The sequence below is a fragment of the Clarias gariepinus genome, chromosome 8, assembly GCF_024256425.1.
Source record: "Clarias gariepinus isolate MV-2021 ecotype Netherlands chromosome 8, CGAR_prim_01v2, whole genome shotgun sequence".
NCBI classification, from domain to species: Eukaryota; Metazoa; Chordata; class Actinopteri; order Siluriformes; family Clariidae; genus Clarias; species Clarias gariepinus.
Genome location: NC_071107.1, coordinates 9,136,427 through 9,154,736, shown reverse-complemented (window position 1 = coordinate 9,154,736; position 18,310 = coordinate 9,136,427). Strand labels below are relative to the sequence as shown.

General features: G+C 38.6%; 1 protein-coding gene across 1 annotated transcript in view; it reads right to left on the bottom strand.

Moving 5' to 3' along the window:
- The window catches only part of LOC128529092 (adhesion G protein-coupled receptor A1), a 225,257-nt gene that overhangs the window by 166,602 nt on the left and 40,345 nt on the right, over positions 1–18,310 (bottom strand). The window contains exons 3-6 of the mRNA XM_053502426.1: positions 11,643–11,714; positions 835–906; positions 589–660; positions 261–424 (exon numbers count right to left, since the gene is read on the bottom strand). Of these exons, the coding sequence (XP_053358401.1) occupies positions 261–424; positions 589–660; positions 835–906; positions 11,643–11,714 (380 nt within the window). The remainder of the gene's footprint in view (positions 1–260; positions 425–588; positions 661–834; positions 907–11,642; positions 11,715–18,310) is intronic.

The window sequence follows — 18,310 nt, the reverse complement described above, 5'->3', positions numbered from 1 at the left end:
TTTTGGAGGAGCCAGTCATCACGTAGTGACCTGCCCGCTATTCTGCAAAAAGAATGGCTGAAAATCCATCTGGCTATTTTGCAGGACTTGTATTTGTCATTCCCAAGAAGAACTGATGCTGTATTGGCCGCAAAAGGAGATCCTACACCATACTAATGAATTACTGTGGTCTAAAACCAGGCATTTCAGTTTCATGGTCCAACACCTGTATGCATATTAAAGTGGCCAGTAAATGCATGTCAATGCGTGTTTTGGATTACCACAGGTGAGCTGGTGTTCTTGGAGGCCACGCACTGGGAAGCCATGGAGGTGTGAAGGATACACACATGCTGTCTCGTTTCCAACGCGTACAGATCTGGCTCTGGCCCACATCAGCAACCAATTCAACTGGCAGTCACAATACAGGTAATCTGTACTGAAATGTCTGATCATGCACACACACACACACACACACACACACACACACACACACACACACACACACACACACAGGTAAATATGTAACAAGTGAACATAATTAGCTTATATCTTTGTAATAGTGTTATCAAGATACTTCTAGTGTGCAGAAGTACCACTCAATAATCTTACAGAACTCTCAAGGAACTCAAGTGTATGAACAGCCCTTCAGGAAGCATGGAGAAGATGTTTCCTGATAAATTTCTAAAAAAAAAAAAAAAAAAAAAACAGAAAGAAACATATTAGACAATTTCTATGAAGACAATTTATAATTATGCACCACAACAATAATGTCAGTCTTGTTTCTTATACAGAGCTGAAGCAGGTCACGGTAGGAGCAGGGAGCACACTGTGCGTTTCAGTCAGCACATTACTCACAGCTTCGAGAGATTGCCAAGGTCAAGAAATATCCCGGCGGAAAGGCAGCCAATGCGGTTGTTGGATAGATCCCTGCAGACACACACACAGACACGCACAAAGAGAGGTTTTAAATTGACATGAATTGCCTGACGCCAAACATTTAAAAGCATCACAGAGAATAAGCAATGGTTTGTGGTTTATAAACATGCCCTTTTTAGTCCCGATACTCCCGTAAAACAACAGGGATGCCTGCATGTGGCCTGTAATTCACTGACTTATGGATGAACATTCTCCACAAGGGGGCGCTCTTATTAGGGTAGCTTTTGAACTGTCGGATGGAGGAGAATAAAACACACAGCAGCAGGATATTACAAATGCACTCCTGTTTGGGCTTAGAAATTTCCTGTATATGCACTATTACACAAGTGATTTACTGCCCTCATTAACCGTACACAAAGCTTGCACTCAGACTCATTGCTGTACTTTCAAAAGCATGCCAGTATGTTAATGCTGTTTTCAATTGCCACTAGGTTAGAATGAGCATGTGTGCTTAATGTAATAGACTAAAGTCCCATAATGGGGGTGTTCCCAGAATAAGCTCAAGCTAAGATGAATGAATTAAAGTAATGGCACACTTGTGTGCGTTTGGATTGATGTGCAGCCATCAATTGAAAGTGTGCCCATCTGTAGTTTATATAGTAGGATACACAGTAGTTTCTTACTGTACATACAGCGATCAGCTAAAACATTTCACAGTAAGCTGGTGGCGGGATCATGGGCACCCAAGGCTTATTCACGTAGGGACCAAAGGCCAGCCAGTCCGGTCTGATCCCACAGAGAAGGCAATGTAGCACAAATCACCAAAAAAGCTGATGCTGGCCACATAATAAAGTCACCAGAACACCCAGTGCATTATAACCTGGACCATTCATGGGGCCCATTGCCTTCATGCCTCATTGGAATGCAGCAAACAAGCAAGTCCATAGACGCCCACCCTGCAAACCACACCGCCTAAAGGATCTGCTGCTAACATCCTGGTACCAGACACCACAGCACATCTACAAGAGGTCTTGTAAAGAACCTACACAATACTGGGCTTAATGCTTCACTGGGTAATATTACAGTTGATTGGTGTATATGAATATACAACTGTATATGGCAGATTTCATCTACTAGGGTATAGTCTTAAATTTATAACTAAATTAATCAATAACTCATCATCCAATGTCAACAGTATGTGCTTGCTGCTTTCTCTACTCCTCATCTTTAGCTTTTTAAAAAGCCTCTCCAGAAAACTCTAGTCGATATCAAAGTAATGCCTTTTAGTTTGTTAAATTAAGCAAAATATATCAGTTTAAGATATTATAACATACCCCTTATGTAGCTTCACTTAACCCCAAATGAGTAGTCTTAACGATAGCATACCTTTTAGGGATGGGAATCAGCAGTACCTCGAGTGGCGATTTGATTAATATCGTGATCCTATTTTATAAACTTATAACTTACATAAACAAACTTATCAAATAATTCACTCCCACCACGAGGGATTCACAAGTATGTACACGTATGTATGTTTGATTATTCTGCATAACTTAAAAAGTGTAATTAGCATTTACAAACCTTTTTTATTAGATAAAGGAAGTAATGTTTGAAAGCAATCTAAAGCTGACTTTATTTAAAGATTGTTGGTAAACACGGAAAATTGGTAGCATGAACAGAGCTCATGCAAAATTACTTTATAAAAGGTATTAAACCTCCAACCGGATGAGCCCACGTGACAGCCGGAACACTGGGCTAATGTATGCACAAAAAGGCGTAGCTAAGGTCCCGCAACCGATTGGACCAATCACCAGTGGCAGAATTGTCTACAACATCCACTACTACAACTTGCAATCTCCAACATCCTCTTCTAACCAGCTCGGGCTTCTGCTCTAGCAGGCGCTACGCCACCACTCCAGAGCGCAGCCATCGGTAACCAGGCAACCGAAGGGCTTTCCCGAAAGACGCCATCTCTACAACAGCGCACCAACCAATTGCTGAAGTTGGTGCTCGTTTCATAACTAAACCGTAAGATTAAACCCAAGACTCTGTTCTTGAGACTTTATTTGATCTAGTAAACAATACTAGAAGAATTCATTCATTTTTACCTTCCAAACTGTTTATATGTGTGTGTGTGTGTGTGTGTGTGTGTGCATTCAAGTAGCGTAGTCTCATGTGTCGTAGATTAGTAAAATAAATTCTTGTTTCTTTATAAAGAACTGTTGTCTTGGTCATATATTTTAAAGGCTTAACATTTGTCCAGATCTTAAGTTACCTCGCTCATAATTGCTAAGTACAAAATTTTATGTTATCATCGTTGGCCACGTGATAAGCAGAACTGGTATATAAAGTGTACCTTTAAAATTTTGATTGAGTTAATTAAATTAACCTATATCGCTAAAGATTCAATACACCTTTGACCCAGAGCTAAACACTACATATTACTGGTGAAGAATGCAACAGTCAACCAAGAAGGAGTTGATTACAGATAAACTAAAAATAATAACAACGGGATTGAATGACTGGTAAAAAGAAATATGGTCCAAGGTACGATACAATTTAATCATCTCTACATGATGATATTCAGTGTTACCAGACCAGTCAACGTTTTGCCCATTTCGTAACAAATCTGTTTATTTTAACATCGGAACACACTAGTATGTATTAGCGCTCAAAAATACTGTAGCTGGTCGAAACTTTTTCTTTTTGAACGAGTCTTTAATGTGAATCAGAAGAACGAGTAGTCTCGGCGAGTGATTTGTTCATTTTCTACTTTCTACCATGCTTAAATCTTAGCAAAACCACCGTAGGTTATGTACAGAAACCTTTGAGTCCAATTTATTCGTTCTGTTGTCACGTCACTCCCATAGACTATGCAGTGCAATAGATTCAAAAGAACGAACGACTCGGATCAGAAGATATGAGAGGTGATCTGCTCATTCTGTTTATTATCCTTAGCTGCATTGTAATATTGTCATTACTGGAACTATAACCAAAATGTGTGTATGTAGGCGGGTAGGGAGTCTGTTTATTGAAAATGTAACATTTGATTTTATTTCTGAACAAAAGAACGAAATGACTCAAAAAAAGAACCAAGTCACTAAAATGATTCAAACTTCTCATCACTAGTCTGAACTGTGTGACTGATTTGCAAAACAAATTGCCAGCTTGTGGAAGCCCCGCCCCCTTCTTCCACATCTCATATCTGTACATGAAGATGGGTGGCCATAAGGGCACCAATAAAAAATGCATTTTCTTAATATACTGTATGTCATTTTTTAATGAATTAATAAAAATGAACTAATTCAGGTATGAATTGTAATTCCAAAATAAATTTTTAATGATTTATTACATTAATAGGGATGCACCGGTTGATCAGCCGGTGACCGGAATTGGTTGTTTTTCAGCATGATCAGCCATTTAGGGTCACGTTGGACATGAACGTTGGACAAGATTCTCTAGCGATAATCTAACTCTGATGAATCCTACACAAGCTGGATTAGTTTTACTCAGAAGCGTACTATAATTCACCCACTTTGTTCTGTTAAGAACTTCTCAATAGAAACTAAAGTTAATGGAAACAGACACACACAACCCCTTCACATGCTGCTCGAGATTCCTTCTGCTTAGCATGAGAAGGTTGGTGAAAAATGAGCAGGAATACATGATGAGTAAACTAATCAACTCTCTCTGATTTATAGCATGTGTTTATTACCCCAAGACACATCCTTGGAGGAATGGGAGAAAAGAAAATCACTTGCAACTTTGTGTAGGAAGATTGATGTGTTGCTGATTTGTGAATCATCCCTACAGTTGACGTGTATATAACTATAATTAAATAATTTAGGGAAATAAAAAAAAAAAAGATCCATATCTTGGAAAAACAGTCAAAACACATTAAAATGATTTTTGGGTAAAGGTGCTTGTGTAAATGTAATCCAATTCGGATTAAAGGCATTTTTACAATATTGTTTTTTGACACTGAGGTTATTTTCATTGAACATTGAGTATTCAGTATGTTTGGCTGTGTGTAAAAGCTGTTTTTCAAAAGTCTCTGTGCTGTCAGAACCAGATGACAAATAACATAATAACATAATTGGTTGACCTTGTCATATTACTATCTGTTTGAAGTTACAATTGTTGAGAAGGACATGCTGTGATCTGTAGAGGAAATGGCTTCTCAATATCCACTATATCGCCGAAAGTGTGTAGAAACTGATCATCACATCCACGTGTGCTTTTTAAACATCCCACTGTAGATTTAGTCCCGCTTTGCTATTGTAATTCGTTCCACAAATTTGGAACACGGCTATGGGGATTTGTGCTCATTCAGTCACAACAGCATTAGTAGGGTCAGACACCCACGCTGGGCGATGAGGTCTGTCGTGCAGCCAGTGTTCAAATTGTTCAGTGAGTTTAAGGTCAGAGCTCTGTTCAGACCACTCAGGTTCCTCCAAACCAACCTTGCAGTAACCTTGCCCATCTTTATGGACTGTTACTGCTGGAACTGGTTTGTGCCTCATTGGTAAAGTAAAAGAAAAGCTATAAGGTATGCAAAGACATCCTTTACAATTATGTGCTTTTGAATTTGTGGGAAGATTCACATGCACTGATTAGTCATAAGCCTAAAATCAACGAAAGGTTAATAAGGAAATAATAATGACTATCTTATTACATGTGAACATATATCAGGCAACAAGTAAACAAGTTATGGAATCAAGAAAACTAGACAAGGATCAAAGGACACATTGTGATGGCTAGACAACTGGGTCAGAGCATCTCAGAGCAAGACTTCTGGTTTTGTGTTGTGTACCTACCAAAAGTACTCCAAGGAAGATCATCTAGTAAACTGGTAACAGGGAGCACACAAGGCATGTGGGGAGCAAAGGCTAGGCCGTCTGGTCCAATCCAAGAGATATTGTAAGCTTACAGTAACTTGCTGAAAATATCTATGCTATCTATAGCTATAATAGAATGGTATCGGGGGAAGAGGGTACTGTATCTCTGTGTTTAAAATATTGGATTAGTGATCAGAAGGTGTCAGGTTTAAACCCCAACACCTCCAAGCCGCCATTGTTGGCCATGCCGCTTAATCCTCAACTGCTCAGATGTATAATGAGATGACCAGGTAGGTCGCTCTGGATAAGGGTGCCTGCCAAATGTTATGGGAGGAAAACGGAGACCTTTGGAGGAAACCCACCAAGCACAGGGAGAACGTGCAAACTTCATGCACCCAGACTCACTCACTCATCGTGTATACCGATTAATCCTGTATTCAGGGTCACAGAGGGCCTGGAGCCTATCCCAGCAGACTTAGGGCACAAGGCGGCGTACACCCTGGAAAGGGTGCCAATCCATCGCAGGGCACACACACATACACACTCACACGCTCTGGGCAATTTGGAAACGTCAATTTGCCTAGCCTTCATGTCTTTGGACTGTGGGAGGAAACCGGAGTACCCGGCGTAAACCCATCAAGCACGGGGGAACATGCAATCTACATGTACACAGAGACAGGAATCGAACCTGGCCGGGAATCGATCCCGAACCCTGGAGGTGCAAGGGAGCATGTACAGTAAATGAAAAAAGAAATCAGTGTATTGTAGCTTGCTGTGTATAGCTGCAGATAATAATGGAAACCGGAGCATCAGATCTGGACCATGGAACAGTGGAACAAAGTGTTTGGTCTGATGAATTAAATTTTCTTTTACATCATGTGTATCATGACCAGGTGAGTGCATGTCACCTATCTGAGGGAGAGATGTCACCAGGATGGACTACAGTATTTGAAGAAAGCAAGCCAAGAGAGGCAGAGTAATGCTGAGAAGTCTTGTTGTCCTGACATTGGTGGATATTACACTGACATGTATCACCCACTTAAACATTGTTGTGGAGCAAGTACATCCTTCCATGACAACAATGGCAGTGGCTATTTTAGCAGGATAAAACCTCGTTAAGTTAACTTATTATTAAGAAACAATCAATAGATTTCACCAAAATCATGCACGAATGAAACACAAATGAAATCTTAAAATCATTAATCGATTAAGTTAACGCTAACAAAAGGAAAAATGGCAGGCAAAATTGAGCAATCTACACAGGATTCAAAAGGAATTAATTGACAGTTAAATAAATCTGTGATGATGATGATGCAGAACTAATAATGCACGTTGCAAACCCAGAATCAATCCTTCAGTGAAAGAAATAATATTTGTGCTTTTATGCCAAGCGTAAAGAAATGCCATGTAGACACTTCGACACCCTGATCTCTTCATACGTCTCATGTTGTGGTTCAGTAAGGATGCTGTCCAAAGCACAACACACAGACGGATCATCCCACTCATCCATACCGGCGTAAACCTACACATTATTCTACAGTCCAGCAAAAATACCTCTGATGAAACAGACGTCTCGGGACAAAACCCACACTGTGTTTTGAGTGTTGTACCGGCCAGCTGTTTTAGAGCTTAAGAGCAGTGACCTTTTTGTTAATGACCAAGTGAATGCACTGTGGCTGTGGTGCTGAGCTTTCGCTGTATGTAATTAAAGATATGTGCAGAAGCTGAGCGGAGGGAGTGGCACAGACCTCAGCTGTAATCACCAGTTAGGAGCTCTTAAATTAGCTCTACACACCATTATGGCTCACACTGGCTCACACATTAGCGCCAGGACCTGGCAGACGCTTCTACAATTAGCAGCCTTAAAGTGATCATGGCTGCATTTAAACAAGCACATACAGTACATTTACTATTTATTCACAGCCATCTGTGTACGTGCGTCAGTGTGTATGCCGGCGTGAGAGTGTGAGAGATAATGAGAGAAGGTGTTTAAAGCCAGAGACATTGTGCCAAAGGTGCATTTTCTCATCCAGTCTGAAAAGTTGTAAAATAAATGCAAAATACAGTACCATGCCCTGCAATTACATTACGATTATTTTTAGTTAAGCAAAAACATTTCAGTAATCATTTATTATAGATTGGTTGTACTGATCGTCTATACTCATCGTCTACTGTATACCACTTAATCCTGTACAGTCGCCAGGGGCCTGGAGCCTATCCCTGGATCCTATTCAATCCATCGCAGGGCACACACACATACACACTTACATATTTATTCACACTACAGGCAATTTGGAAACGTCAATTAGTCTAATCTCCATGTCTTTGGATTGTAAGGAAACCAGAGTATCTGGAGGAAACCCACCAAGCACAGGGAGAATATATGTGTGTTCCAAACGGCTTGAAGTACCCCGCAAAGTGTACTTCACAGGGTGTAGTATTCCAAACCGCAGGGAGCGAAAATGTTTAGTTTAAAGGGAACTGCGAATGGAGTAGGGAACAAGTGAACAACAGGTCTTTACTGCCCTGAAAAAGGGAATGAAACATTTCCCATAAGTTATTGCGTCTCGCCGGTGCGTAAAAAAAAGAGAGCTCGAAAAAGGATTTATATATTTATTATCATTATTATTGAGGAGGACATCATATTAAAAGCACACAAAAATTTACATTTTTATTAAATCAAGAAATCTTAGTTATTATAAAAAAAATCTCAGTACATGTTTAATCAATTATTATTATTATTATTATTAATATTAATCAATAATTTATTTTCAAGTTATACATGTTTCAATCATATGCTTCATAATGGTATCAGTTTTTTGTTTCAATAAATATTTAATATTTAATGTTCGCACAGTAGTATGAAATTTCCACAGCAGAAGTGGTATCCATGGTAACGCACAAAGGAAGTGACGTCTGCAGGGTGTTCAGAATGGTGGTGTTTTGTTAAGGGAAGTTCCCTTCACCAACATTTCCTGCAAACGGAGCAGGGTGTAGGGAGCACCCTATGAAGTACACTTCGGAATGGAATGCACCCATGTAAACTCCATGCACACTGAAGCAAGAATCTAACCTGGCCAGGATTCGAACCCGGACCCTGGAGGTGCAAGGCCACAGTGCCTGAGAAAGTGTACATTTTGTCTGGATGAGACTTCCGTTTGCTTTTTGAAGTGTGAAAGCTGTTTTAGTGCCGAGGAGTAATCCAAAAAGGAACAATTTAAACAATCACTTTAATGGTCATGCAGGCGACACTAGAAGATATCAGTCCTGCTTTCTGAACAATGTCATTGGTTCAACTTCCTCCTCTCTCAAATTTTTTAAAAGCCAGAAAAGATCTGTTAGTGTTAGTGAAAGAAACTGAATGCCTTTATACTGTATATTTTCACAATTCTCTCTCTCAGAGAAATTTGAGAGAAATTAAAACCACTCTTTCTAGGGACAATAGCATTGTAATTAGCAAACCGTACTAGTGCTGGTGCTTGGATGAGAGCATCGCCAAAAATGCCAGCATGAATGATTAAAAGTAATCTCATACAGGTGGTTTGGTTGCACCTCCAGGTCCTGTGTGCATACAGGCTGTGAACGTTGACCAGAGGTCCTACCACGATCATACAAAATGGGAATAAATACAATGGTCACCATTGTCCTTCTCAATCCCCGGAAGGACTAAAGAGGTTCCTACAGTAGATGGATGGATGGAATCTCATATAAGAACAGCTCCTTGCTGGCATGTATCCCTGTTATATATTCAAAAAGCACTGCTCATCATTGATTTCATACTAAAAAACATTATAAAAACACAACAGGTAAGCCCATCCAAGCCCAAAATTGGTCCTAAATACAAACTTAAGTATTTAAATCAAATTTGAAAATGCCCTGGGGTGCATTTACATTTCCAGAATTTAGTCAGTGTCAATGGAATCCTGGCATTTTTTTTCTCCTGATTGTGTCTGAGAGCATTCAAATGAGATACTATCACTCTGGTTCCTAGCAGATTCGAGCAGCTCTTCTGGATTTTAAAAGAGATTCAACTCTAAATCGATCCACCTGCAGAAAGCAAGCTAAATATACTGTGTTTTTACTTGCCGAAACAAAAAAAGGGAAAATAAGTGCTGTACAGTATATGTTACACAAAATATTTTACATTAGTTACAAGATCCATTGTCTGTGCTCTTGTAACATTTTGTGATTTCTCAGAATAAAGTGTTGCTACTTTTTTCCATCAATGACCTTTAAGAAAAACATTGGTATTTTCAGCTCCACACACCACTGTTATCTTTTGGTTTGGTTGGTTATGTGCAGTGTACAACCAAACAAAATCAGAAATATACCAAAAAATAAAAAATATTTTTCTATGAGTTGCAAAAAGTTACGTATGCATGAAAGCAGCCATCGACTTGCATCATGAGTTATGCATAGACTGATTTTCTATACATTTCTCAGCACAGTAAATGTATAATTAAAAAAGGAATATTCCTGTAAGAAAACAGGTTTTACAGTACGATTACGCCACTACAGAATTAATGGTGTGATCATTTACCCTAAAAATAATTATTAAAAGATTGCTTGTTTACATTATGTAACAACATCAGCAGCAACCTCATTTCCCCTCTCATCTGTCCCAACCACTCTTTATAAAGTGCTCAGAAAACACAAGACATTAAAGATTGAAGTTGATGGACTTTACAGCAGAAGATTGCATTGGATTCCAAGTCAAAAACAAGAATCTGAGACTACATTAGGGGAAAGTCTGACCAAAAAAACTAGACAGTCAAATCTTAAGGAATCGCATTATGCAATCAAGTCAACTTGAATTGGAATTTTATAGGACGGTTCCCATCACCTTGTGCAGTTTATGCCATGACGGAGTGAAGCTGTTCTCAAAGCAAGGTGGCTACAACCCAGTATCCTCATATTGTTCCTAATAGTGTGGCTGGTACTGTAGATTCTAATCGCCTTAATATAAATCATGCCAAAATGATACATTACAATAAAAAGCAATCCTACAGTAAATAAGTCAACAAGAAAGAAAATGAATGATCATGTTTCTAAATATGTGTCAGTGAGCTGTGTATCTTTTCACACAGCTCATTTCCTAACATCAAGGGGCATGCATGCTCTCTCTTTACATTCCAATAAGACGGAATCTGTGTGCGAGTATGCTTTGAACACACAGATCTTAGGCAGTAGTGATGACCTCAAAGGACAACTCGTTTCGGGGCATCACTGACACATCAGGCAGTGAGGTGTTTTACATTTATTCATGTGGGTTTTTTTTTTTTACCACAGTCATCTAAAGCAATAACAAATGTTGTTTAGAGAGAAAAAAAAAAAAAAAAAAGCAGTCGTTTAATTCCAGACGATGCATTACTTCCTATTTCAATTTAACACGCATGCTTAATTCTCTTGATATTGTATGTCATGATATATATGTGGGGAGGTGTAGGGATGAAGAGCAGGGGAGTGGTGGAGTGGGCTTGTGTTTGCTAACTAATATTAGCTGGGTTCAAACTAGCCAAACACTTACTTGTTTCATTTTAGAGTAGGGTACATCACATTAAATTTATCATTAACAAACTTTAACACTGTTGTACATTGCCTTGTTTTTTCATTACATTACATTTCACTTTGAATCAGTAATAAATAATGTTAGCAAGCTAGAAAATTTTATATTAGCAAGCAAGAAACCAACATTATGTGGAATGTAACAAGATGAATAAAGCTGGTAGAGTTGCTCTACCAAGCGATTTGGGCACTGCTGTAATAAAGCATCCTGTCCACATTCACTGTACTTGAAAAGATGTTCACTAGGTACCAAGTAAACTATTATTTTAGATTTAAATGAAGAAATGCAGGTATGAGTACACATGCCTAAGGGAAATGGAGCCTGTTTTCTAATCAAGTTGTACAGATCAAAGATCATACATTAGCATATATTAGCATACTCACAGTCTCTTCAGCATAACCAATCCGCGAAATGCTCCAGGCTCCACTGTACTAATCAGATTACTCCTCAGGTCCCTACAGAGAGAAAGAGAAAGGGACACAATTAATTTAACATTATTTAACAAACCATTTCATCCCCCACATCCACTTCGGCCAATTTCACATTTTGTGTGTGAACATAATTCAATGGTAGTTCATGAATGTAAACAAAATTACCATTAATGTTAAAGTGGGGGGGGTATGAATTTTATTCTTCTTCTTTGTCTTTCGGCTGTTCCCTTTGAGTCTTTCAGGGGTCGCCACAGCGAATCATCTGCCTCCATCTAATCCTATCCTCTGCACCCTCTTCTCTCACACCAACTAACTTCATGTCCTCTCTCACTGCATCCATAAATCTCCTCTTTGGTCTTCCTCTAGACCTCCTGCCTGGCAGTTCCAACCTCAGCATCCTTTTACCGATATATCCACCATCTCTCCTCTGAACATGCCCAAACCACCTCAATCTGGCCTCTCTGACTTTATCTCCAAAACATCTAACGTGGGTTGTCCCTCTGATGAACTCATTCTTGATGCTATCCATCCTTGTCACTCCCAAAGAGAACCTCAACATCTTCATCTCTGCTACCTCCAACTCTGCCTCCTGTCTTTTCTTCAGTTTCACTGTCTCCAAGCCGTAGAGCATCACTGGTCTCACCACCGCTTTCCTTTTATTCTCGCTGATACTTTTTTATGGCACAACACACCTGAAACTTTTCTCCACCCATTCCAATATGAATTTTATTGTAGTCACTATACACAGACCAGCCACAACACTAAAACCACCACCAGGTTTAATTACACTTTATATACAGTAGCAGTAATCTGGTGGCAGGATCACGGGCAGGCAAGCCTTATCTACGCCTGTGGTGACCCGTCTGGTCCAATCCCACAAAAAAAGTGAATGAAGCACAAATTCCTAGTCATTCCTGACCATGATAGAAAGGTATCAGAACACCCAGTGCATCACAGCTTGCTATCCATGGGGCTTAGCAGGCAAAGAATTCAAGGTTCTTCTGCTGGGCTCCATATCTCAATCCGACTAAGTGTTGGACAAAGAAGTCTATTCTATGAAAGCACCACCCTGCAACCAACGAACGTCCCGGTTCCAGACACCAAAGCACACTCCCAGAGGTCTCATGAAGTCATGCTCCTGGGGGACAGAAGTGACCCATTGGCACAAGGGGAACCTACACAATATTGGGCTTAATATCTTCCCTTTAATGTTATGACTGCTCAGAGTAGATGCTCTAAAATCCTAAAGACTGAATTATCCTAAATAAATTTTGTGCAACCAGTTTGAATCAGAAGTCATATCTTTTATTAAATAAATCAGTATACTGAAAAGATACCTGTTTTTGGAGGATCCCCAAGTTTGTTAGAGAGCTCACACAATATGTACAAACAACAGAACAAGTCAGAGACAAAAGTTCTGGAAAATGATCACGCATAAGTTTGATTATTAAAAAATATGTTCTAAACTTTGAATGCACCATTAAATTATTCATTTATTCACCATCAGTAACAGCCAGAGCATCACAGGGCACCATGCACACACACACACGCCCTCATATGCAGACTAAATTTAGCACAACCAATCCGCCTACCTCTATGCTTTTGAACGGTGGGAGGAAACCAACGTGACCAGAGGAATAACTTGTGAAACTCCAAATAGACAGTGGCCCGAGTTTAGTATCGATCCAAGGAGCCAGGAGCAGGAGAAGCGATGTGGCAATGTTACCCTCTGCACCATGGTGCTGTCCGACCTTTAAATCCATTATTAAAAGTGTAACATACAGTACAGTCCAAGCATGACTGTATCTAGAGGAGACCGTTCACTAAGTCAGTGACTATTAGGTGAAGTGAAGATTAGTCAGATGCAACCAAGTTCAAGGGGTGCAAATATTATTTATACAAGTCATCGTATGTTAAAGCTCTTTGCAGACGAAAACACACATATTCACTCACTTTAATGTCTATGTGGACTTTAATCCTCACATCACTGTGGATTTTAGAGCTCCACGAGGGGACCAATTACTCCTCCACATAATGGTTTGCCCTTCAAAGCAGATGGTCAGTAATCCCAGTCTCTCTCTCTCTCTCTCACACACACACACACACACTCGTTAAACTAACGCAAGCCACAGAGGACATTCTCATCCTCATTACTCTCCCATTCTCTTTATGCATACTGTGTGTTTAGAGGCACAGTCGAATCTGAAGGAATCAGCCTGGACTGGGCTTTTTAAGTGTCAACTCTGTGCCCACATTCTATAAATAGGGCCTTCACTTTTAGCAAAAGCACTGGGTTAAAGAAGCAGAATGCTACCCAGTGATCAGATCAAAGTCTCACCATCTCAGTAGGTTAGCAATCAGACCCTCCTTTTGGCCCGCCCTCTCAGGCTCCGAACACCCAGTGCGCTAAAAATACATTCAATGATTTCAGAACTCTGTGTGTTCCTCTGGGGCCAAAGCAAACTTCCTAAAATTGTGTCCTCATATTTCCTGCGTCTGTCTGAGGGGAGTGACAGGATTCTGAAGGAGCTCTGGGAGCAGCAGCGGTGTGTGGAGACATAACTGACACACATGCGGTCAATCATTCTGACGCCTGCTGATTAGAGTGCTTGCTCAAACGGGCCATAAAAGTTAAATTACAAATTTTTACAGTACCGTAGACCTTAAAACCCAGAGCATTTTTTGTATTACATACCCGGCATGTTTTAATAAATATATATGAGGTTAGGATTGTGCGAAATAGAGTGCCAATCTTTTATTCAGCACAGCTTAATATGACAAATTTCATTTCATTTCATTTTAACCAACTATACAAACATAACTGAGCAGGGCTACTGGTGGCTCAGTGTTAGGTGTTACGCCTGCCATGCAAAAGGCCCGGGATCGATTCCCAGCCAGTGCCCCAACCCAGGCCACTGGATGCAGTGCCGGTCCCCAAGCCCGGATAAAATGGGAGGGTTGTGTCAGGAAGGGCATCCGGCGTAAAACCTGTGTGACCCCTTGCCGAGAGCAGCCGAACACTGACAACAACATACTGTACAAATATGTCTGAGCCTAAAAATTTGAATGGGTCACACATACAAAGAAATCAAATAGATACATATGATCAAGTCTTTAGTTGTTTATATGACCAATAATAATAATAATACGAGCATTTGGTGATATTAATGTTCTTGTACCATCATTCCTATATTCTGGTAGCGGTAAAATGTTCACGTTTTAAAAGTATGTTTTTCTCCAGACTTTCACTTTAAAAGTACCTTTGTCTCCTCTGAACAGTGGATATTAACCTGTTTGTCAATTGAACTTAGAGAAACATTTTTGTGGGCTCTAATCTAAGGTTCTGTAAATCAACTTTATTCTAATAAACTTATCCTCTGCAGCAGACGTAGCTCTGCAGAGGTACATCTGTGTATAAGGTACATCTGTGAATTAAAAAAAAAAATTCAGTTGAGAACCTAAATGAATCTGATTAAAGAATGTCTTGAGTGTGCCAAGCTTTCATCAAAGCTAAAAGTAGGAATTTTTAATAATTTAAAATAAATTCTGGACTGTTTTACACTGTTTTGTTCACTACAGAACAGCATACATGACTTTTCATAGTTTGGATGTCTTCAGTATTAATGTACAATGTTGAAAATAATAACAATAATTATTTAAAAAAAAATGAAATGGGAACGTGTGTCCAAACGTTTTTCTGGTACTGCAGAGTTGTAAACAGTAGAAATAACATTTTTTTTACTTAAAAAAAAAAATAACCATTCAATTTGAATTTAAAATTGTATAGCAGTTCCTAACATTGTTAATTCAGATCCTTTTGATATGATGTGAGTGTGTAAACCTTTTCAGGTCAACCAAAGAATAGAACAAAGAATTCTGACTGCAAATTGACAGCAGTTTTTTTTTTTTTTTTTACTTAATTCAGCATTTAGCACCTGACTGAGAGGGTCATTAAATGGTGAAAAATGGCTGCTGTCTGCTTTAAATGTGGTGTGTGTGTACAATTAAGAAACATACCTATTCAGCAGCACTACATCACTTCATCCTTCCATCTATCAAGCTCTTTTAGGGCTTATCTATTCAAGGCATATTTTCAGCAGTTAATGCTTAACTTGTCTATATGCAATTATATTATAATAAGGTTATAATAAAAATTATAATATTATAAGGCTGTGTTTATCATTGATTCAAAATTTTGGTTAAATCATTGGTTAGTTCCTTAATTACTAAGGGATCTTTTGATTTAGCAGTAAAATCCTTTAATTCATCTTGAGTAGTTAGTTTATCCTTCTCAGTGAAATAAACTATAGATCCAGCCTATGAAATACGCCTTGTATGGGGAAAATGGTCCTTTGCACAAACCATGCATAAACATCTCTAACAGTAGGCACCGTCGCCTATGGTGAAAACGGGTACATCAGACCGAGCTCATAGCTCCTGAAACCCTGGTGTAGAAGGCGGACTGGGGTAGCATGCCACATTTTAGGTCATCCTGCGAGGTAATAATATATCTGCGGAAGCAGTGTTAGGAGCGGCCGCAGAGTTCAGGATCTGCATGCACGCAGTACGTGCCATAATTCAGCACTGTAATGTTATTATAAAAGAAAGCACTGCTGTGCACATTGTACAGGATACACCATAGTAGTCCTTTTAAATATCAGATATGATGCACCTTAAGAATATAACACTGTATAGCAATTGGCTGAAGGTATAAAATTAACAAAAAAATTAGTTGCCACTGTAGACAGACAGAGTACCCTCTTATTATCCAATATCTATCTATATTATCCTTATTAGCCAATATTTCCCGGGTGTGTTTTAAATGCTGTTTCTAAAGTTTGCTGACCTCCTATCCTCATGCATCATTTATTACACATACTGCAGCTCTATGGTTGTCACACTGAAAGGTTTCTTGCAGGGAAAATTTTATGTTTAAGCTTATATTTGATTAATCGTGGCCATTTATTGGATTAAAAAAAAGTTCAGGGCTTATAAATGCATATTTCTTTTATCATTTGTAATTCAAGACCTAGATCGAGATAAGTTAATGAAGCAATTTATTTGCAACAAACATAACTTTTAACCACAATGCTCTTGGTCCATGTTTAAAAAGTTTGAACTTAACTTTTCGAAACAGCATGTAATACATCACCTAATAAATAAATGTGTTGGGAATGCTGGCGGCATTGAAATGTAACGATTTCATTAAACACAATTATTATAGAATTTATTATAGCATACAAAAGGTTTATTGTGAATGGTAATAAGATCAAGTCTAAGTGGATTATTAAATAACAGCTTAAACAGAACTGAACAGAACCAGACCAGAATATAATCTGAAACTGTTTTAAATATTTATGAAATTATAGCTCTTCTATTGATCATGTTGCATGCTGGTTTAAGATAAATAATAATAATAATAATAATAATAATAATAATAATATTCTTATCCAAACTGACTTGGCAAGATACTTATTTAACTATTTCGTTTAATTAAAGATTTAATAATAGTGTAAAGTCATAGTGAATGATCGATCCCAAACAAAATACTTAACAATAATTAGCACTCCAATAACTATATTAATGGTGGCTTCCTAAATATTTTCTCTTAAGAAAAACCTAGATAGACATATGATGTCTTTCTTAGCCAGCTAGCTAGTATCAGGTCACTAAAGACTGTATCTTAACCGAACAAGGCTCTAGAGTCAAAACTGTTTTTCTTTCATTTGCCTTTTTGAAAAAAATTTAAGCAAGTTATGGCTTCATGAGCACATAAGCAAGTCCAGATTTTTTTTTCCCTGTGAAGTATCCCACTGTGATTTCTTATTACTCTTTTTAATAAACACAAGTCTGTATTTATTACAGCAGACTGTTTTTTGCTTTATGTCTCTTCACAGATGAAAGGTTCCTGCTCTGCACATCAGTTCATGCAGCAGGTGGAGAAAGAAAAACTCACTCAGCACTAGGAATGATACATTCTTAATGTTAGTTAATACATTTTTTGAAATAGTTTATATATCATCAAACAAATATTTAAATTCCAAATATGAGAAATGTTGGCCAGAGCTGATGCACCAGGCATAAAATATTTTCTGATGTGTATTTCACACACACTTACTATATACGTAACTTCTCAGTGCCTGTTACCTTTAAAAATCCCATAACATACAGTAGAAACAGATAGCGATGGTATAATACAACTTCAATTAACTCTATTAAAATCTCTGGTATGGGTGCCATCAACTCACAGTTTAACACAATACTGGTTAGGTCTGAGTCCATCATTATAGTAAGTCAGCAAGGTGAAGTATAGAAAGAAATGTTGTTGGACTTTCAGCTGCTCCCTCATCGAGGGGTCGCCACTGCACCAACCAATCCGCACAACAACTTGGGACAGGTTTCCTGACACAACCCTTTTATCCAGGCTCGAATAGACAGTTGGTACAATACTGTTGGCAAGCGAAAACAAGATGCTTACTTTGTAAGAAAAATGAGATTTAAACAATAAACAACACAAGTTACACAGCATATCAATGTTTATTATAGGCATTCAGTGGTATTTAATCATTCAGAGCCAGTAAGAGATACTGCACAGTTGCTTAAGAGAAATAAATTAGGAC